Source organism: Cydia fagiglandana, chromosome 21 (assembly GCF_963556715.1).
Source record: "Cydia fagiglandana chromosome 21, ilCydFagi1.1, whole genome shotgun sequence".
Taxonomy (NCBI): Eukaryota; Metazoa; Arthropoda; class Insecta; order Lepidoptera; family Tortricidae; genus Cydia; species Cydia fagiglandana.
The window spans coordinates 11,239,480-11,262,262 of record NC_085952.1 but is presented as its reverse complement, the minus strand read 5'-3'; the positions used below and the strand labels follow the sequence as shown (position 1 = coordinate 11,262,262).

Here is a 22,783-nt window from a genome sequence, read left to right as displayed (position 1 = left end):
ATGGAGAATGCCAAAGAAATATAAATACCTATAAAAAATACGCTAAATTCTCCGTCAAGCGGTAACAACCTACAAACTCCGAAAACATTTGCGGAATTCATTTAAAAAATATAACACGGATCTCAATCACTTAGTCAGGTGTTAAAATTCTTCCGCTATAAGGTCAAAGGACTTCGTAAAGAATAATCATAACAGAACATTTAGTTCTCTTATTTTGATCCTTCAAAGCCTTCGGTCATTGACTGTCAGAATTTACACCTAAGCGATAATGATACCTCTTTCTCTGTCGCACATAACTGTACTGAGTCATGCGGTGGCGTAAGACAGAGACGGGAGATCCAACGGTACTTTTTATTTTCTTGTAAGAGGATTTTCAACTGTGTATTAAGCGCGCGCGCATGCTCACGCGCACTTTGATCTCAAGATCTATATAAGTAATATGAAACCGTGCGTATACTGGTTTTACTTCTATTTGAGTTTGTAAGCATTCAGAATATTAGAGTGAGAAAACGAGCGTGTCACAAGTGAGACTGAGACAACGATATCGGCCTTAGACGAAAAAGGAAGACCGGCCGGTGCCGACGTTGCTACGCGTTCGAAAAATTCAAATTTCGAATTTATCGCTCCTTTACTATTTCAGTTTATAACCGGCCAGTGTTTCGCGTGCTATTTTTATATGATATTATATTTTTATTATAGCAACATTGTTTTTAACGAGTAAGCAGTGAATACGTGTTGAAATTCTTACCGGTGTTCGTTGAGTCATGGAGTTTTAGTGACGTTTTTATCGTAAATTGTGATAATTATTATAAGATAGTACGTTCCTAATTATCAACAGTTTTAACATTGGTGTTGTGTTAGCCGCACGAGGCATTTCAAGATTAGATCGATAATTTTAAAAACAAAAGCGAATTTGAAGGTGAGTTTTTTTTTGTTTTGACAGTTTTTTTTATGTAAGAATTTAAATTTTTTTTCCAGTTTAATTAAATATAGTCTGGCAAACCAATTTTCAGTGGCAGTAGAATAAACACTAATATACCTACGTCGTATGATGATACCTCAAAAAAGGGATGCCTTTTTTGGGTTCTGGTTGGGGTCCTTCTGTATAGTGTCTATGCTTGAGTGACAATTAAGCAGCCCTTGCCAAACTATATTTAATTACAATTACTACCATGTATTTTTTTCATAAAAGTTTGAGGGTACTTGGTTTGATTTTGAAGCTTGATAGGGTCATTGCGCTAGTTTTCGTCCGGCTCTAGCGTCCACTTGACGAAATTTGAATATAAGCCGATGGTCCTGGGTTCGAATCCCAGTAAGGGCATTTATTTGTATGATGATACAGATATTTGTTCCTGAGTCATGGATGTTTTCTATGTATTTAAGTATTTGTATATTATATACATATATCGTTGTCTGAGTACCCACAACACAAGCCTTCTTGAGCTTACTGTGGGACTTAGTCAATCTGTGTAAGAATGTCCTATAATATTTATTTATTTATTTATTTATTTAATCCTTCAATGCTGTACAAATTTGGACTTATCGCAATCCTTATTATTTAATTAATTTATCTATCTACATAAAAAAAAATATTTCGCAAGTAGCAATTTAAATGTGAATTGTTTGCTAATCCATCAAGTGGACGGAAACTGACACTGGACGGTAAACTGAAGCAATTACCCTAGTTTATGGAACTTAATACATTTTATAGTACCTGTCATATCATTGGACCCGGGTATGTCCTTAAACCACGTCCAAGACCACCGGTGGACGGGCAGCAGCGTCCCTCAAATTCGGTGTACTCGACTGCGATCGCCAACCCGCCTGCCAAGCGTGGCGATTATGGCATTCACCCCCCAAAAAAGGGGGAGGCCTATGTTCAGCAGTGGACGTCTAATGGCTGAGATGATGATGATGATGATCATATCATTGGTACATTATTTCCAACATATTGTTTTAACACGCCATAAAATTTGATGACCTATCGTTTAGGTACATTGCAACCTATTCAAATATCGATTGTTATTTATCGATTAAGTAGGTACCTATTTGTTTTAAATTGTTTCGTTCACAATAATATGGTCAGATCGTTCATAAAAATACATGGAATATAAAAGTTCGACGTTCGAAAGTATGGTCCTTACATACACTTTTTAACCATTAGCTACCTATAGATAAATTTAACGACAGCAATCTTATGCAGCATACTTAATTACCTACCTACTAAAATAGTTAAAACTCGTAGTTTTAACTTGTTTAACTTTTAAAAGTTTGAATTTAGTTGTAAGTACATATTTTAAAATTTATAACTTCATTGGTCGAACATTTTATGAGACAAAAAAATGCTACTTCGCTTGTTTCAATAAAAGTTGTAGGTCATTGAACGGTCATTCTCAAAAAATATGTCTGCGGTCTAATTGCCACGACCCATATATTTTCATACAAAATGTATGAAAAGTCGTGGCAATTATAGTTCGTTTTTTTTAGCATTAGAAAGAACTTCGCAGAAGTAAGCTTGTGGTTCCAAATCCGGCACTTTTAACGGTAATAAATTGAAGTAAATTATATGTATTGACCGTGCTACATTAGATAATTCAATAATTATTAAGAATTAAAGAGGCTGATAGAAACTGTACGCTTACTTCTGTGGAGTTCTTTCTAATGCTAAAAAAAACGAACTATAGACGCAACCGCCAACTTTTTCTCAGGGAATGACCCTGAAGCAGAGTCTACATCGTAATATACAATCTGCAATACTATTAGCTAAGTACCTTTGCATTCCTACAAATTTCTATGCAGGGGGAGGGGGGTGCCTTTTCTCTGAAGCTGAAGAGGCAGGTAACGAATGAAATTTCGTTTTCCGATATTTGAAGTAGGCCCACTGTAGCTCAGAGCTCTAGGGTCCCTCGGACCTTTAGTTTTTCATTTCATTTCAACTTTTCTGCCTATCCTATAGTATGTATCTTTAGGTATTAAAATAAAAGTAAACAAAATCTACCCTCAATTGGCTCCTTGAGCCCAGTTGAGGGTAGATGAAAATATTACATGATCAAATAATATAGGTTAAAAGTCAGGCCCCAATTTCACATCGGTGACAGGTGCGACGAATTGTAAAATCACTGTTGCTGACGTGACAGGCATACATGGGCTACGATTACCACTTACCATAGGGCGGGCCGTATTCCTGTTTGCCACCATCATTGTATTATTTAAAAAAACTTTATTATATCGGAAAAAAAACAGATATTTCTCCTGCGAAGTTTCTGACAATCGTCAAAGATTTAGAAGAATTGTAGGTAATGAGTTATATGTCGGAATTTCGTGACAGTTGTAGAGTTTCTTGTGACAATTGTCATAAACTTAGCAAGAGAAATATCTGTTTTATTCCGATATCATAAAGTTTTTTTTAATAATACAATGATGGTGGCAAACAGGAATACGGCCCGCCCGATGGTAAGCGGTAACCGTAGCCCATGGATGCCTGTGACGTCAGCAACAGTGATGTTTTACAATTGTCGCACCTGTCACCCTGGTGAAATTGGGGCCAGGTCGTTCAGTGGTAGATACAGGCGGTTTTGGATAACTTATAAAGCGGGATTTACATTACGAAATTAGTGTCATGCATGTTGAAATCAGTTTCACGAAAGTAGTTTCGATATATGCGGAAGTAATTTTGTGAAATAATTAGTTTCGTGAAATTCACAGTATCGCAGTGACCATGGCCGCATCAGCATCGAAGCTACACGTCCGCAAAGCGCAGACACTTTCGCGACACTAAGTTTTCACGTCGCATTTACACTACGAAATTAGTTGCATGACACTAATTTCACCAAAAAATCGCGCAGAGCACGAAACTGATTTGCATTTGTGAAATTAATGCATGCATTATGAAAGTACTAAATTACACGTGAAACTGTTGGTAAAACTAATGTCACGAAACTAATTTCATGACACTAATTTCGTAATGTAAATTCACCTTTACTATCCGAAAATATTATACAAATTATTTGTTTACTTTTACGTATTTAAATATACAGAGTATAAGTAGATCTACCAGATATCCTTGTAATTAATTCTTAGCCTGATGTATAGAATTGGCTACAACAACAACATACATACGTATGTTTGCACAGTTGCGACAAATAATACGTGTCATATTTTCATAAGTCGATTCGTTTACTTAGCTATGAATGAATTTAACTATAGGTAAGGATATTCTTTGTCATAGATATTACTTAGGTAATTTATATTTTAATCTTGTCAAATAATCGTTTAAATCGAAAGTGACATTGATTTTGTACGCAAACTACTGTAACCGACTATCTGATTTTGATTTTAATCTTTGCACAAGCCGCAATAATAGGTATTTTCTTAAGCAGGCCACTGACGAGCCTTCCAAATGGATGCCGTTACAATGGATTCATCCAAATGGAAGGCATCCTAATATTAAACATTGTACGTTTTTGACATTCACGGACCGATTTTGGATTGCAGCCACGCTATTTGGACTGTTGGAAGGCTCGTCAGTGGCCACCTTTAAGTAATAATTATCATCATTACCTGATTAATGACAGACTGGAAGAACGAAAAAATCACCAGGCTTGATAGACAGTTGAAATTTTCACAGATGATGTAGGTAGGTATTACTGTTGCCGCTATAACAACATTACTAAAAGTACGGAGCTCTCGGTGGGCGAGTCCGACTCGCACTTGTCCGGTTTTTTTAAAGGGGCCCACAGATTACCAGTTCGCCGGACGATATCAGCCTGTCAGTTGTTTGGAACTGTCACCTTTTGCGTTTAACTGACAGGCCGATATCGTCCGGCGGACTGGTAATCAGTGGGCCCCTTTATGATTATTGAGTTCGGATTATCTGGCTTACCTGAAAAATTGCGCCTACTTTACATTGTATTACAAAACATTATAAGTAATTTGCAATAAAAAAACATTACTCCCTCGTAATATCTCTTCCGCTGTCAGATATAAATTATACAAAACGTTCCTCAAATAGAGTCTGCCGCTGACGCGTTCAATATAATAAACATAAACAAAACTTGATTTGCATACAAAACGCGAGTATTATCTGCGTACTGGAGGCCTTCTGTAGATACTCTTGAACGATTTCCTCAGGATATGACTTACAGATCCAATTCATTCACATCTAATAGATATCTTACTCTATCTAACGTAAAAGTGACATTGGTTGCCCGAATTGCGCTGCAAAAGAGAACTAGTTGATATAAAACTATAACGTATCTAGAATGGATCTAGTACGTGTCGTCTCTTGTGAATATCTTGAAGTTCGAATACGGCAGTTAGTAATAGGGTCCCGTTTTTACCCTTTGGGTACGGAACCCTAAAAACTAGGTAAGGTACCGGCGAGGAAGGGAGTCTTAATTCAAACACTTACTTTATCACTACACTTTATAAAACAGTCCCCCGCCGCGTCTGTCTGTGTGTTTGTATGTTCGCAATAAACTCAAAAACTACTTAACGGATTTTCATGCGGTTTTCACCTATCAATAGGAAGGTTGAGGAAGGTTTAGGTGTATAAATTGTTAACCCGTGCGAAGCCACTTCAAGTCGGGTCGCTAGTCCATAATAATCACAACTTGATTTGCATACAAAACGAAACTCCTAGGTGCGTGCCGGTATGTAAGATTGGCACTATTGGCAGCACACAGAGTCACGACAGTACTCGTGTTAGTAATCTAGGCATACTAGGCACAAGCACAGAATAAATAACAGTATCTACTAGGTACAGAAGACTCACACTGAGAGAAAAGTACAACAAAAACACACTTAGAATTACAAAAATAAACTTAATCCGGGGACAAGGAGAGTTAACTAATAGGAACAAATTGACTTTTGCAATTTCTATTAGTTCTTGCAATTTCTATTATCTGTTTGTTGAAATTATATTTGGGATTACTGAGCTGTTTGTAGAAATAAATAAACTTTACAGAAATAGTGAGACGTCCATAATTATTACTAAAACTTCATGTTTTCCCCCAGTACAGAACTGTTTTTTAATTCCTGGTGATGATTTTTCTCTCAGTGCACTCTCTAACAAAACGCGTCTGTCACGATCAGCACAGATATGGCCGCTAGGTGGTGACAGCGCCACGCGCGGCTTATGGCAAACCCCAAAATTGGGGTCGAACAAATGGACTTTTAGCTACATGTAGCAGAGCGACGAAATCGCGGAGGGAGCCACGCCTGGCACAAGTCAGATTTCTCGACATCGATTACCTCGTAGTATTTTATGACAGTGTAGTTTAACTAACGGAATCGGTTTGTCCTAATTTTAGTCGGTTTATTATGAAAATATAATTATATTTTAAGCCTATTTCATTTGAAATAAGAACTTTTAAACCGGTTCATAATAATTATCTCTAAATACAGGATGTACCTATGTTTATTAATCTGCCATATTTTACGATGTGAATATATAGGTCATACTGAGCAACTTTTACTATGGGACCAACCCCGAAACCAATAATTTTGTTTTTTGGATTCGGGTTGATCCCGTAGTAAAAGTTGCTCAGTATGGCCTATGTGAATCACATCGTAAAATATTGCGGGTTATTAAAAAAACGGGCAAGTGCGAGTCGGACTCGCGCACGAAGGGTTCCGTACCATAATGCAAAAAAAAACGAAAAAAAGCAAAAAAAAACGGTCACCCATCCAAGTACTGACCACTCCCGACGTTGCTTAACTTTGGTCAAAAATCACGTTTGTTGTATGGGAGCCCCATTTATGTGATGAATCAAAGTCCTTCGTACAATCAATTACCTTTATTTTACTCTAAGTTCTTACTTAAACACTTTCGACATTCTTAATTTAACAAGCAGTAAGCCTTCCTACTCAATGTTACCGGTTCAAGCACCAGAGCGAGAATGCCCCTTCCATCCCATGGTAAGTTACATTTATACTTTTCGATCATTTGAATTGGCGGGTAGGAGAGAAGGGTCATTTTCGCGACTACCGACAGATTAATTAACAAATATTCGGGTAAACACAAATCAGATTTCTAATCACTACCCACTAAATGCCATAAGTTTAACATAACTCACATAAAATATTTATAATTTATTCTTGAAATCTTATGAAATATCACACTCGGCCATCCGACTGCGTGCTACCTCCGGTGCACGATCAATAATAATATCACACTCGGCCGTGTTGCCCAATGCCTTTTCAATCCTATCATAGTTAGTCTGTTTATACAATACCAGTACTCTTCATTGTACACCAAAATACAATAAAATCATACAAAGAATTACAGCAACTCTAGTAGAGGTAAACTTCAAGTTATTTAATTTACTCATGGTATCAGGTATTGCAGATGGAAACTGTATTCATTCTTCAAACTAGTATTGCTGTTACATAAAAAAGGGATGCCTATTTAAATACCTACTTAGTTATACCTAATGATCATGTTAACGTTCACGAAATACATCGTCTACACTGTCAGTATCAACCCCATACGATTTGTTAATTTAGCTAATTACACGCAGGATTGCAGACATTATTATCGGCTCGTACTTATAGAATAAGCCCAAATTTTATTGCATTGATTTTAGCACTATAACATACTTCTTTTCAATTAAGTTCTATTTATAACAAACATGGTACGAGCAATAAAATTTAGCCTGATATATCAGAATAAGAAGAAAGACAACTACCGCAATAATAACTGACATCAATAATCAAAATTTTTGACCTTTTATGGTAAATGTAGGAGCTGTTAATGGGAAGCTACGTAATTACATTAATGGCTTAATCAGGTTTGTAATTAACAGTTGCAATTATCTAATGTTTTCTCTCTGAAATCAAACTTTTTTTTTTAATTACAATACTAGTTACATGCTTGATGAAATCCTCCACTGTAGGTCCTTCTTGAGCGTCGCCTTGACTCCCGCGGTCCTCCTTCGTACGGATCATCTGAGCTAGGCCCTCGTCGTCAGCGCCTGCTGTGGTGACGACATCCGTCTTCAGGCCCCTCACGCTCGGCTGTCGCAGTCCACAGCGTCCTCTGTGGTAGACCGTCGCTAACCTCCAGCATCTACCGCGTCTTGCTCGTGACGGCAGTCTAGATGATCTCGGGGTGTCAATATCGGAATCCATTTTACCCTGTAATTAAATTTCAGTGCGCTGCATGATTGGTCGTTAAACTTTCTTTCACCCTACACCAGCATACCAATGCTTTTTCCTGTTTAAACTCTTTAAACTCAAGATAAACTCTTTAAACTCATTTAAACTCTTTAAACTCAAAATCTCAAAGTAAACTCTTTAAACTCAAAATAAACTCTTTAAACTCAAAACAAACTCTTTAAACTCAAAATAAACTCTTTAAACTCAAAATAAACTCTTCAAACTCAAATTAAACTCTTTAAGATCTTTAAACTCTTTAAGATCCTAACTCTGACTTTCAACTGTAACTGCAAACCCGTACTAAATACAACATCTATGGACTCCCTGGCAGCACACGACATGGCCGCACTCATAAACAGCACACCTACATGGCTGTAGACTCTAGCAGCGCATTACATGGCCACATTCATAATCAGCTCTAGACCATTCAGACAATTCGTACTATATACTCGTATTAAACTCAAACTCGAATTAAACTCAAACTCGAATTAAACTCAAACTCGAATTAAACTCAAACTCGAATTAAACTCAAACTCGAATTAAACTCAAACTCGAATTAAACTCAAACTCGTATTAAACTCAAACTCGTATTAAACTCAAACTCGTATTAATCTCAAACTCGTATTAATCTCAAACTCGTATTATTCTCAAACTCGTATTAATCTCAAACTCGTATTAATCTCAAACTCGTATTAAACTCCTCAGATCCTGACTCTTACACTCGACTAACGGCAAACTCGTACTAAATAACACATCTATGGACTCTCTGGTAGCACACTACATGGCCACACTCATACGAGTCAACAGCACACCTACATGGCTGTAGACTCTAGCAGCCCACTACATGGCGTAGACTCTAGCAGCACACCTACATGGCCGCACTCATATTTAAACTGCACACCTACATTACATGGCTGTAAACTCTAGCAGCACACCTAAATGGCCGCACTCATAAACAGCACACCTACATGGCTGTATACTCTAGCAGCACACCTACATGGCCGCACTCATAAACAGCACATCTACATGGCTGTGTACTCTAGCAGCACACCTACATGGCCGCACTCATAAACAGCACACCTACATGGCTGTATACTCTAGCAGCACACCTACATGGCCGCACTCATAAACAGCACACCTACATGGCTGTATACTCTAGCAGCACACCTACATGGCTGTATACTCTAGCAGCACACCTACATGGCCGCACTCATAAACAGCACACCTACATGGCTGTATACTCTAGCAGCACACCTACATGGCTGTATACTCTAGCAGCACACCTACATGGCCGCACTCATAAACAGCACACCTACATGGCTGTATACTCTAGCAGCACACCTACATGGCCGCACTCATAAACTGCACACCTACATGGCTGTATACTCTAGCAGCACACCTACATGGCCGCACTCATAAACAGCACACCTACATGGCTGTATACTCTAGCAGCACACCTACATGGCCGCACTCATAAACTGCACACCTACATGGCTGTATACTCTAGCAGCACACCTACATGGCCGCACTCATAAACAGCACACCTACATGGCTGTATACTCTAGCAGCACACCTACATGGCTGTATACTCTAGCAGCACACCTACATGGCTGTATACTCTAGCAGCACACCTACATGGCCGCACTCATAAACTGCACACCTACATGGCTGTATACTCTAGCAGCACACCTACATGGCCGCACTCATAAACTGCACACCTACATGGCTGTATACTCTAGCAGCACACCTACATGGCCGCACTCATAAACAGCACACCTACATGGCTGTATACTCTAGCAGCACACCTACATGGCTGTATACTCTAGCAGCACACCTACATGGCTGTATACTCTAGCAGCACACCTACATGGCCGCACTCATAAACAGCACACCTACATGGCTGTATACTCTAGCAGCACACCTACATGGCCGCACTCATAAACAGCACACATACATGGCTGTATACTCTAGTTGCACACCTACATGGCCGCACTCATAAACTGCACACCTATATGGCTGTATACTCTAGCAGCTCACCTACATGGCCGCACTCATAAACAGCACACCTACATGGCTGTAAACATTAGACCCGGTTATATGATACCACCTACATGATATCATAGACAACTAGAACCATTAGAGTCTGACTATAGTACACCACCTACATGGTGACTAACTACTTGCTAACTACACTTTTACCCACATACATAGGTAACTAAACATTAGACCCGGTTATAAATATGATACCACCTACATGGTATCATAGACAACTACAACCATTAGAGTCTGACTATAGTACACCACCTACATGGTGACTAACTACTTGCTAACTACACTTGTACCCACATACTTAGGTAACTAAACATTAGACCTGGTTATAAGCATGATACCACCTACATGATATCTTACTTAATAACATAGTCCGCATACATACATAGATAACCAGAAACATTAGGGTCCGACTATAATAGTACACCATCTACATAGTGACATTAGCTACGCCTCTACCTATTTACATATGCAACTGTAACATGATCTGGTTAAAATATATATATATTCATTTCAAAACTAACCAGAGCAGTTTATCAAGCATGACTTGCTACTGGATAATTTAGCTCATACTAAACATACTATTTAATGGATTAGGTTTAGTATTCGAAACTCAAACATAGGATGTAAATATATGTTAACACTTTCATTTAACGACAGTACGTATTTTAAATAAATCTGCATATCAACCGAGAACTTCTGCATGTCTTCAGAATATGGGCATACTAAAATTTAAAACCTCTCTCAGTTAAATAACATTGCTCCTTTTTAATGACAAACGTACTTGCCTTTAATGGTACACGTACAGTACATGTTTGTATTTTAATTGTTAACGGATTCATTAAATATTTATCCAAGTCGTATTCATTGTAGGTATTCATCTTTGCTAGACATTGATATTACCCAAAAATAAAAATAGCATACTACTGCACTGTATACACTAATCGTAACATGACTCTTTTAATTTACTTCAACTTGACCATGATCGCGTATCTGCATATTATTTAATCAGGTTTTGAGATTATAAGCATTACACAACTTAAAACTTACTACCATGACGTCAGAGCATATAAAATATGTATATGTAGATATACTAGGTACTCACACGTTCTGGTCCTTTTATGGGCGCAGTTTATTACCACTTCTGGCTTGTGATGAATCAAAGTCCTTCGTACAATCAATTACCTTTATTTTACTCTAAGTTCTTACTTAAACACTTTCGACATTCTTAATTTAACAAGCAGTAAGCCTTCCTACTCAATGTTACCGGTTCAAGTACCAGAGCGAGAATGCCCCTTCCATCCCATGGTAAGTTACATTTATACTTTTCGATCATTTGAATTGGCGGGTAGGAGAGAAGGGTCATTTTCGCGACTACCGACAGATTAATTAACAAATATTCGGGTAAACACAAATCAGATTTCTAATCACTACCCACTAAATGCCATAAGTTTAACATAACTCACATAAAATATTTATAATTTATTCTTGAAATCTTATGAAATATCACATTTAAATCTTTATTTTATTCTGTTTTTAGTATTTGTTGTTATAGCGGCAACATAAATACATCATCTGTGAAAATTTCAACTGCTAGACTGCTATCACGGTTCGTGAGATACAGCCTGGTGACAGACAGACGGACGGACGGACGGACGGACAGCGAAGTCTTAGTAATAGGGTCCCGTTTTACCCTTTGGGTACGGAACCTTAAAAAACACCATGTATTTTAAAAGTACAGTTTCTTTATTCTGACATTTCTGAGTAGCTGCAATATGAACGGCTTCTTACCGACTTTCTTTATTTTCTTCTTATCAAATTAAATCATAATACATATTTCTTACTGCACCAAACCTGTCTACTACGACCAAGATCAGGTGCAAGGTTATCGACCCCGTGACGTCACACGCCGGTACCGCTACCTTTACGTCAGGGCGTTCACGACACGCCAATTTTAACCTTACCGTTAATAACTTACGGTCGATTTTAGATTGCGTTGACATCATTATGATTTGATGACTTGTGGATTGTGGAATATTGCGTAGATTTTTTGCAATTTGCGTGCTAAGTGCTGTTTTTGTATTAAATTTGTAATACAATAGCGTCGATGGTTGAGGGGGAATTAAGGGCGCGATTCGGGAAATGAATTAGAGATTCACTAGATATGAAATAGTAAAGATATGTGACGTTCCACGGCAAAATGTACCTTATGGCGGCTGGCGCTTACGCTATTATTAACACCGCTCCAATATTCAGCCGGGGCAATGGTACCTTTCGCAGTGGAACGTCACGTATCTTTACTATTTCATATCTAGTGAATCTCTAATTCATTTCCCGAATCGAGCCGTTATAGTTCGTTTTTTTTAGCATTAGAAAGAACTTGCAAGAAGGTAAGCGATCTTGACAAACCTTTTAATTGAAAAACGCTTTTTAAAAATCAAAAACTATTACTTATGAAAGCAGAAGAATATAAATGATCGTATTAGATTCATAATTGTTACATTTTGCCGTAACTTATTTTTAAAATTTGTTTTTCAATTAAAAGACACATCAATATTGTTTACCTTATTTCTAATGCTAAAAAAACGAACTATAGTTATGATGAATAATTATAACTTATAAACAAAATATTGCTAAATATTATGCTAATCCGCGAAAAGATAACGTGCTAGTCAATCACTTCAATCAGTGCTAACCCGTTATACTTACACTTACTTACCTACTTCGCGGATTAGCAAAGTACCTACATACTGCCGTATTCGAACTTCAAGATATTCACAAGAGACGACACGTACTAGATCCATTCTAGATACGTTATAGTTTAGATATCAACTAGTTCTCTTTTGCAGCGCAATTCGGGCAACCAATGTCACTTTTACGTTAGATAGAGTAAGATATCTATTAGATATGAATTAGATCTCTAAGTCATATCCTGTGGAAATCGTTCAAGAGTATATCCAGAATCGCGCAAATGTCAAATTTGACAGGTTAGATCGACATAACGTTATCGTATCTTGGTGATGTCTAAAAGATATCTAATAGATGTCTATTTCAAAATCCGAATCGGGCCCATGTTTTTGGTAATAGCTACACTGTTTAGTGTGTTTAAGTTAAGGGTGGTATTCCAAGTGTTCAATGTGTATTTGCGTCTCACATTTTGCTTAGTGAGAGAGTGAGACGCAATGGACATTGGATCAAGAAATTGGACAGGTGAAATATCAACCATAGCTACCTATATTATTAACATTATACAAGGCTCTCGGGTGGAACCGGAAAGTTTTAATTTTAGCACTGTTAGCAACTATAAAACACTTACATTTTCTAACACAAAACGAAAAAAATAAAGGTAATAAAATTATGACACTGCTGAAAAGCATAAAATATACACATACCTACTGAAATCGCCGAAATTACCAATTTTTTATAATATTTATATTATACAGTACCGGTCAAAAGTTTAAGTTCACTCTGCGAAATAAGGTTATCATATGTAATTATGCTCAAATATAGAATATGTTTTGAATTTCAAACGTTTAATTGTTTCCACGACTACCAAATAACAATAAAAATACCTCTTGGAGGAATCGTTTTATGTTATTCGGAAAATTTGATCCATTTAATATTTTTGTTCCGTATTTCCTATGAGATTTCGTGAAGTTAGAAATCATTTAAAATGGGTCGCAAAGCCGATTTTAGTGTCGAAACTCGTGCTGTTATTGTAACTCTGTCAAATGAGGGCTACACGACGCGGAAAATCGCTGAAAAAATGAAGGTTTCTCAGACCGCTGTCGTGAGTACTTTGAAACGAAAACAAAAAACCGGTCTTAATTGCAGTCGATCTCGATCAGGTAGGCCAAAAGTCACGTCTAAAAGCGAAGACCAATTTATTTGCGTGCAGAGCAAACGCCAACGTACTCTAACTGCTCCAGAAATTTGCGAAGAACTCAACGCCACCCGAGAACAGCGAGTATCGGTTTCGACAGTGCAACGGCGTCTGCGAAACTATGGTCTAAAAGGTCGTATTGCTGCCAAAAAACCCTTGTTACGTAGTCAGAATAAAGTTAAGAGGTTGAAATGGGCCCAGAAACACAAAAACTGGACGTCTGAACAGTGGTCTAAAGTTTTATTTTCTGACGAATCGAAGTTTGAAATTTTTGGAGGGAGACGTCGTCAATATGTTCGACGACAAGTAGGCGAACGAATGATAAAGCAATGCGTGATGCCAACAGTGAAGCACGGTGGAGGATCAGTTATGGTCTGGGGATGCTTTGCGGGTGATAAAGTTGGTGATCTCGTGAGAGTCAATGGCATAATGGATAAGAAAATGTATCATAACATTTTGCAACGTCACGCTTTTCCATCTGGAAAACGGATTGTAGGCAGAGGTTTTGTTTTCCAACAAGACAACGATCCCAAGCATACGTCGAAGTTGTGCAAAAACTACATTTCATCCAAAGAGAACCAAAAAGAATTAAAATATATGGATTGGCCTCCTCAATCGCCCGACCTCAATCCGATTGAGTTGTTATGGGATGAATTGGACAGGCGTGTGAGAAAAATGCAGCCAACTAATAAAGAACAGCTTTGGGAATACCTATACATTTGTTGGAATAAAATTTCGACATCAACACTGCAAAAACTAATTACGCGAATGCCGAAAGTGTGTATGGCAGCATTGAAAGCAAAAGGCGGATATTTTGAAGAGTCTAAAGTTGGCAAAAACTGATCTTTTTTATTTAATTGTGGTTTTAAATTAGAGAATTACCTTTAATTTATTATGTAATAAAAGATTATTAAATACTTTTATTAGTACATTGTGTTATAGCTTCATTTAACCGAATTTACAGAGTGAACTTAAACTTTTGACCGGTACTGTATTTTTAATATTTTTACACCCAAATTTCAAACATTCCTATCTATGGTGTTTTTAAAGTTATGAGTGTGATATTTAGTACGAAGATAAACACTTTTGTTGGCTATAGTATAGCATTCTTGGTTTCTACTTATTTTTTAACAGTTTCTGGATCATAATATTTTTTCCAAAGAATGTTTTTTTTATTGTATTTTTTATAATTTTTTAGAAAACTTACTTTGATCAATACTGTTAGAATGAAGGTCAGTTGACAATGCACGATTTGACCACCCACCGTGACGGTAGAAAGTATGGGAAGTCACATGCTTTGTTAGTATCAAACACGGTAATATCGTACCTAAAGCCGGATACTCATTAGCGAGCCGTAACCGTAACCGTTTCTGCAAACCTGCGAACCACGTACACACCAGTGGCGGCGCGTCCATAAAAGCCGATTCCCTCCGGCTTGCCTGTTTTTGGACGTTTGAGCAGAGTTGTAAAGGAAATATGTAAGCCAGATTAGCCCCGGCTTGCCTATGGATATATTTGACGCGCCGCCACTGGTACACACTATGTTTTTTTGGTTACAGTACATGCAACGGTTACGGTTACGGCTCGCTAATGAGTATCCGGCTTAATAAATTAATTACTAACCAGTCATTCAGACTCTTTATTGGGGTACTCAGTTCTTTATGAGACGTCGAAACGATTTGTTACATTTTGAAAGTATGAGTCACAGAATCTGCTACGTGCTAGGGTTCCGTACCCAAAGGGTAAAAACTGGACCCTATTACTAAGACTCCACTGTCCGTCTGTTTGTGATCAGGCTATCTCATGAACCGTGATATATTGAAATTTTCACAGATGATGTATTTCTGTCGTCGCTATATAACAACAATACTAAAAACAAAATATAATAAATATTTCAGTGGGGTTCCCGTACAACAAAACAAACGTGATTTTTTGCCGATTTTTGCGTAATGCTACGGAACCTTTCGTGCGCGACTCCGACTCGCACTTGGCCGGTTTTTTCTATACATTTCATAGCCAAAAATGTAGTCTAAATGGTTGTCTTAGTCACAATAAAAGATAAGATGCCTTTTGTCTTCCTTCGTCTGACATAGTTTAAAGTTATTGTTTATTTAAGCATTGTGGCAATAATGTATTTTGTTATTTCTTACTTGGCTGAGTCACTGTTTTTTGCAGTGACTCGTATTTTATTGCTAGAATCTAATACCGGGTGTGGCCTGTAATACGAGCAAAAAATTAAACTGTAGGCTGTACTCCTCATACTGACGAACATTTGTTCAGCAACTTTTAAAAATAACTTGTGGTTTGATTTTTAATACACTTTAAAGTTTATTCTAAGACGCAATGTATTGCGAATTTTGTTATGTTTAAGGCGTGACAAGCAACGTCAATCACAATGATATGGCGTGGCGATGGCGTCCATTGAAGATAATATTTATTTTGTATGAAAATAGGGAGTCTAAATACTTCATAATTTTTTATAGTTGTTGAACAAAAGTGTCACCGTTTGAGGAGTACAATCTATATTTTAATTATTTGCTCATGTTATAGGCCACACCCGGTATAACGCCGGCTGTACACACTCATCAAGAGCCTCTAGCAAAGTCTCGGCACCGCTCCGACCCAATCGGAGAACCGCGAGACAACTGAGACAAGACGAGTAAAAGCGAGACGAGAAGGGAGCAGTATGTCGACATACGTACAAATACACTCGTTCTGGGCCTCTCTCTGGGTCTCTCAACGAGAGTGTACCTCCAGCCCTTAGATATGACTGTAATACCCTATAGCTCGTTTTTTTAAACATTAGAAATAAGGTAAACAATCTTAATGTGTCTTTTAATTGAATAGTTTTTGATTTTTAAAAAGCGTTTTTCAATTAAAAGACTTGTCAAGATCGCTTACCTTTTTCCAAGTTCTTTCTAATTCTAAAAAAAACGAACTATAGTCAATTACTAAGATATTGGGACCCTTAAAAGGTCATGTCCTAAAATAGATTATTATTAGAATTCTAAAGGCGATCTGATAAGATAGAATCCTTAATATTAGGGAAAATCTATTTACATAATTATAATTAAAATGTAGTTAAGCATTCAAAATCGAATAAAGAAAAAAATTAAGATACCTACTTTAAACGCGAAAATAAAGGTAAATTAATCTATGGAAATTAATTTAGGGTAGGTATTTCTAAATAGGTTGTGGCCGGGCTGGAAATATTAGGCCAAATTTAAATGAACGGAATTTAAATAAAATAAATTTAAATTTAATTAAAGATGCAAAAGGATCGTTGCAGTATATACTTATACTTACAATACACAAGAACGTTACACAGTAGGCATAAATACTGGAGTATTTTTTTTAACACAACATAGCGGCCCTATCTAAGGAGCCCACTGATTAACAGTCCGCCGGACGGTATCGGCCTGTCAGAACAAAATTTTGACAGTTCCGAACAACTGACAGACCGATACCGTCCGGCGGACTGTTAATCAGTGGGCCCCTTATAGCTGCTATACATTATATGTGTTGTGGCCGATGTTAGGTTACTAAGAATGTGTAGTCGAGTCAATCCGTAACCAAAACTATGAGGCAAACTGCCGTATTCGAACTTCAAGATATTCACAAGAGACGACACGTACTAGATCCATTCTAGATACGTTATAGTTTAGATATCAACTAGTTCTCTTTTGCAGCGCAATTCGGACAACCAATGTCACTTTTACGTTAGATAGAGTAAGATATCTATTAGATGTGAATTGGATCTCTAATCTCCTGTGGAAATCGTTCAAGAATATCTCCAGAATCGCGCAAATGTCAACTTTGACAGGTTAGATCTTAAACATATCGTTTCGTATCTTGGTGATGTCTAAAAGATATCTAATAGATGTCTATTTCAAAATCCGAATCGTGCCCAAAGTGTAGGTATTCTATACGTAATCTAGAATGATTTTAAAATAAAAATGAAATAAAACATACTTTAGTAATTTCAGTATACTATAAAGCGTTTGGCTCTCCTATAGAAAACATCGACATTTGATCAGCCAAAATGTATCAAACAGACAAGTGTCTATTTCATAAAAAAGTTTCTATGATTTCTGGATTGGCCCCTTCGTAAAAGTTACTCAGAATGACCTATATACATATCTTTGAGTCACAGTTCATAGACTTACATATGTGTGGCATGTGAACCTAATTTCAGCTTAATTGGTCCAGTAGTTTCGGAGCAAATAGGCTGTGACAGATGGACAAACAGATGCACCTGTGATCCGTTTTGGTCTTTTGAGTTACGGAACCCTATAATTAATAAACAGCGTCACATGCAATGAAAGCAGATTTCCTTTTTATGAAATCTCTAGAATTTCAGTGTGACGGACCATATCCAATCTTTTATTCATGTCACATACCGAGTTTTTCAGCTAAGTTCTTGCTTTGATGTCACTTTTTCTCAATATCGAGACGTATACGTGAGCATTGTTTCTGATAAGTTTGGAAAAGGAATACATAATTGGTTAGAAAGGGAATATTTTGTTATTCTAAGAAAATACTCAGTAAATTGTATAAATTACTTTAAGTTAACAAATAAATCTGTAAAAGTCTAATACAGGGTAGGCCACAAGGGTGTTGGCAGTTTGAAAATTAATTTAAAAAAAAACTTCAATTCGTACAATATTTTTAATACTACTTTTAATTAAAAACAAAAGTTATGGGAATTTTATGACTCAAAATAATGTGTAGATTAGAGACCCACCTGAGTTTCTTGGCACTCTTGAAGGCAAAGTCAACAGTCAGTAATATAACAATACGTTTTAGTTATTTTAATTGTATTTAGTTTTAGTTTTATATTCCTATTTATGTCTTATAGTAATTTATGTAATTTAATATTTTGTTTTTTTTTTTTTTTTTATATTATAGGACATTTTTACACAAATTGACTAAGCCCCACGGTAAGCTCAAGATGGCTTGTGTTGTGGGTACTTAGACAACGATATATGTAATATATAAATACTTAAATACATAGAAAACAACCATGACTCAGGAACAAATATCTGTACGTATCATCATACAAATAAATGCCCTTACCAGGATTCGAACCCGGGACCATCGGCTTCATAGGCAGGGTCACTACCCACTAGGCCAGACCGGTCGTCAAACCTATTACCTATGTTATACATTTTAAGTATCTACTTTTTGGATATCATTTCTAAACGTAACGTGTGCCTGGTCCAACTATATTTTTATATTACGTCACTGGCAAACAAGCAAGCTTCAAGCTTAGCCGGATGGTAAGCGGTCACCGTAGCATAGACGTTTGCCAATCTAGGGGTGTTAAATGCGCGCTGCCGACCCTTTGAAAAACCTGTAAACACTTAATACTAGTGTCGTATCTATGAGAAGTTTACTTGAATGACGTAATTAGTGTTACCGTCACGGACAATTAAGTCCCTACCATCTAGCCCGTCGCGGCAGCTACGCGAGCTGATTACTACCTGATTATTATGAGCTGATTAAGATCCATAGACTCCGCTTTATGAAAGATTCAAGTGATAAGTGTATATTACATTTAATTCACTAATTCAACCACTACAATGTATTACATTTCACTGATTTAACCACTTATGATTAATAATACTGATCCTCGCAGCCTCGCAGAAACAAAGATAAAATCAGCACCTAGAGTCTGTACGGAAAGAGAAGAAATCTTCTCTTTCCGAACAAATTCTATACGGCGGGAAGAACTTGCTAGCTCGAGATATAAAATTAAAGAAATTTGTACATACTTAAATAAAATAGAATGAGGTTCTAGATATAAATTTGCAGAACTTTTCTGCAAATACCTACATCTCGAGTTATCGATTTCTTCCCACCGTGTACGGAATTATTTTAATTATACATATATTATATTATAAGCCTAGACACAGTGTCCCACTGCTAAGCCAAGGCCTCCCCTACTCGATTTTAAAAGAAATGAAATGAAAAGAATTAAAAAGAAAAAAAAGAACAACATTAAATATCGAAGACATGGTTTTATAACTTGTTATCTCAAAGAGGATACCACTCAGCATGTGTCGGAGCACATATATAGTGCAACGACGCTGATTTTCAGTGGTTCCTTAAACCCTTAAGACTGAATCCTTAAATTTAGAAATATTTTTTTTAACAAACTTCTTAAAAATGTTTACTTTCAGACAAAATGAAGCTCTCCTTACTCCTCCTCTGCGGTCTGCTGCCGTTCATCAGGACAGAAGAGAACCCGTTCCTGGACCTGGCTTCCTCCTTCATCCAGAACATGGGGGATGGGGGTGACGGCATGGGGGCGCTCGGCAGCATCGTGGGCTCGCTGATGCAGGGGCAAGATGGAGGGAATGCTGGAGATGTTCTGTCAGGTAACTCAGTCAATCAGGTCAATTCAGGGCTATAACCGCGAAAATCGAAGTTCACAATTTGCGGGCGTTTTTTTCTGTCACTCTAATTACGCCTTCATTGGAGTAAAAGAGAAAGATCCCCGCAATTTGCGAATTTCGGTTTTCGCGGTAGCCGCTCAGTTTTTTTTTGTAACGTGGATGGCTGTGGGGTAACCAGGGCCATCTTAAACAATACTGGGGCCCCTGTGCACTTAAGAAGGGCCCTTTTGGAAAGTAAAGAAAGCTAATTAAACTAACATTTTCTACTATGATCTTCTATTTATTATGGGTAAACAAATATACTGTTACTGTCTGTCCTTCGGGGCCCCCTGAGGATGGGGGCCCTGAGCACGGGCCCCGTGTGCCCTTATGATAAAGACGGTGCTGGTAACAGCGACTTATCCTAGTCGACTTTATTTACTGTGCAGTCACCTGCAATGGCTGCAATAATATGTTACAAAGCGAAGCGAACATACTTACACAACTACATCGAAAAGTTTATATAGTCAGACGGTAAAAAGTCTGCAGCGATTTTGATAGCCCACGCAGTGCAAGTGTCATTTTCAACGTCAAACTTCTATGAAATTATGACGTATACATAACACTTACACACTGCGTGGGCTATCAAATCCGCTGCAGACTTTGTTTGGTGCGACTATAGTCTCATTTTCGGCGCCTGTCGAGCAACTTCCTTGTAAATTCTACATATAAACCAAATCTGCAACGACTAGCTGAAACACTACGAATACAGAGAAAATTGATGTTGGCTTTGCTCCTTCATTGCGGACATATTTTCTCACGGCAGGAATATTTAAATCAGTACCTCGACTTGGCTCGACAATGTGGGAAAAGGTATCGTTCAAATTCAGATTACACCAGTATTACGTGGGCTATACGGAAAGTTTATAGATTCTGTTATATGATACGACTTATTTTTTCTAAGTGGCCAGTCCAGGTATTTTCAGTATGCCCTAAGTACTGCTACAGGAATGCGCTGCAACCTTACTGCCAACTTCAATGCTACCTCAAGTACCTACCTATTTTAACTTTTGCGATAGAGGTGCAGTTGTAATATGTTGTGGAGTAAAATAAATGTATTTAGTCTTTTTTTCTTTCAATGTATTCAAATTTCATACACGTATCTCGATTATTATTTTATTTATCGTATGGCATATGTACATGTCACTGGATTACAATGTCAAAGGTTTCGTTAAAATTTCGCCCTTCCCAGGTACGCAACTGCTTCATCTGCTTCATCTCGATAAAATAACCTTATTGACGTTTCCTGCAGTACAATCGACAGTATTAATACAGCGGTAGGTATTTCAGTATGACTGCCGGCTCAGAAAATACACCCGGTTTTATAAAAAAAAGTTGTCTTTAATGAACATCTATTTCACTATACTTGCACTTTTTTTAAAGTTGATATTATCACAACGCTTATAAAAGCTATAAATCATTTATACACACATATACGGCGGGAAGAAGTTGATAACTGGCTGGAAAAAATTGAAAAAATTTGAACCTTATGTAGGTAATTCAATTTTAAGTTCAAAAATTTTCATTCTATATAACTTCTTCCCGCCGTGTACCGTACAGATAAACTACTGTTATATATAGTTTTATGTGGCTTTTTGAATGCCCGGAATTTCTCGGAATTTCTCGGAATCCTTTTATTTACTTAGGCACATCCTCAATTGAGCAGAAGTTCGCGAAGTCATCATTTGTAGAGTTATCTGTTCGGGCCTGGTGTTTACTTTTGAACTCTGCAATTATATATTGACGTTCAAGTATTTTGAGAGACTTGGCGCCTCTTTCACCATCCCACCAACCCGGGGTTAACGGTTAAACCGTTAACCCAGTGTCAAATGGTAGTGGTAACCATGGTAACCCCAGATTTAAGGTGACAGTCCATTTCCAACGACAGCTGCATTACTGTTCATTTCACTATGGAAATTGACAATAACAGCGACGCGTTCAGTACTAGCTAGAAGTGCAGCTGCGGTTAGAAATGGAATGTTACCATTAACCGGTTAACGCCGGGTTAGCGGGATGGTGTAGGTCGCGATTAATCTATTAGATTTTAAGTTAAATGAGTTTAATCTACGCTAAAGCCCTATTTAGACGTTTCAGGAACTCGCATGCATTTTCGTTGCACGGTATTTGGTCGATCGACTGATATCATTGTACTATGTAGCACAGAATAAATAATAGTACTAGGTACAGAAGACTCACTCTCTAACAAGACGCGTCTGTCACGATCAGCACAGATATGGCCGCTAGGTGGCGACAGCGC

General features: G+C 37.5%; 1 protein-coding gene across 1 annotated transcript in view; it reads left to right on the top strand.

Annotated features, from left to right (window-relative positions):
* The first annotated feature begins 687 nt into the window (after positions 1-687).
* The window catches only part of LOC134675125 (uncharacterized), a 45,328-nt gene continuing 23,232 nt past the window's right edge, over positions 688-22,783 (top strand). The window contains exons 1-2 of the mRNA XM_063533283.1: positions 688-919; positions 20,272-20,469. Coding sequence (XP_063389353.1) covers positions 20,277-20,469 — 193 coding nt within the window. The 5' untranslated portion in view covers positions 688-919; positions 20,272-20,276. The remainder of the gene's footprint in view (positions 920-20,271; positions 20,470-22,783) is intronic.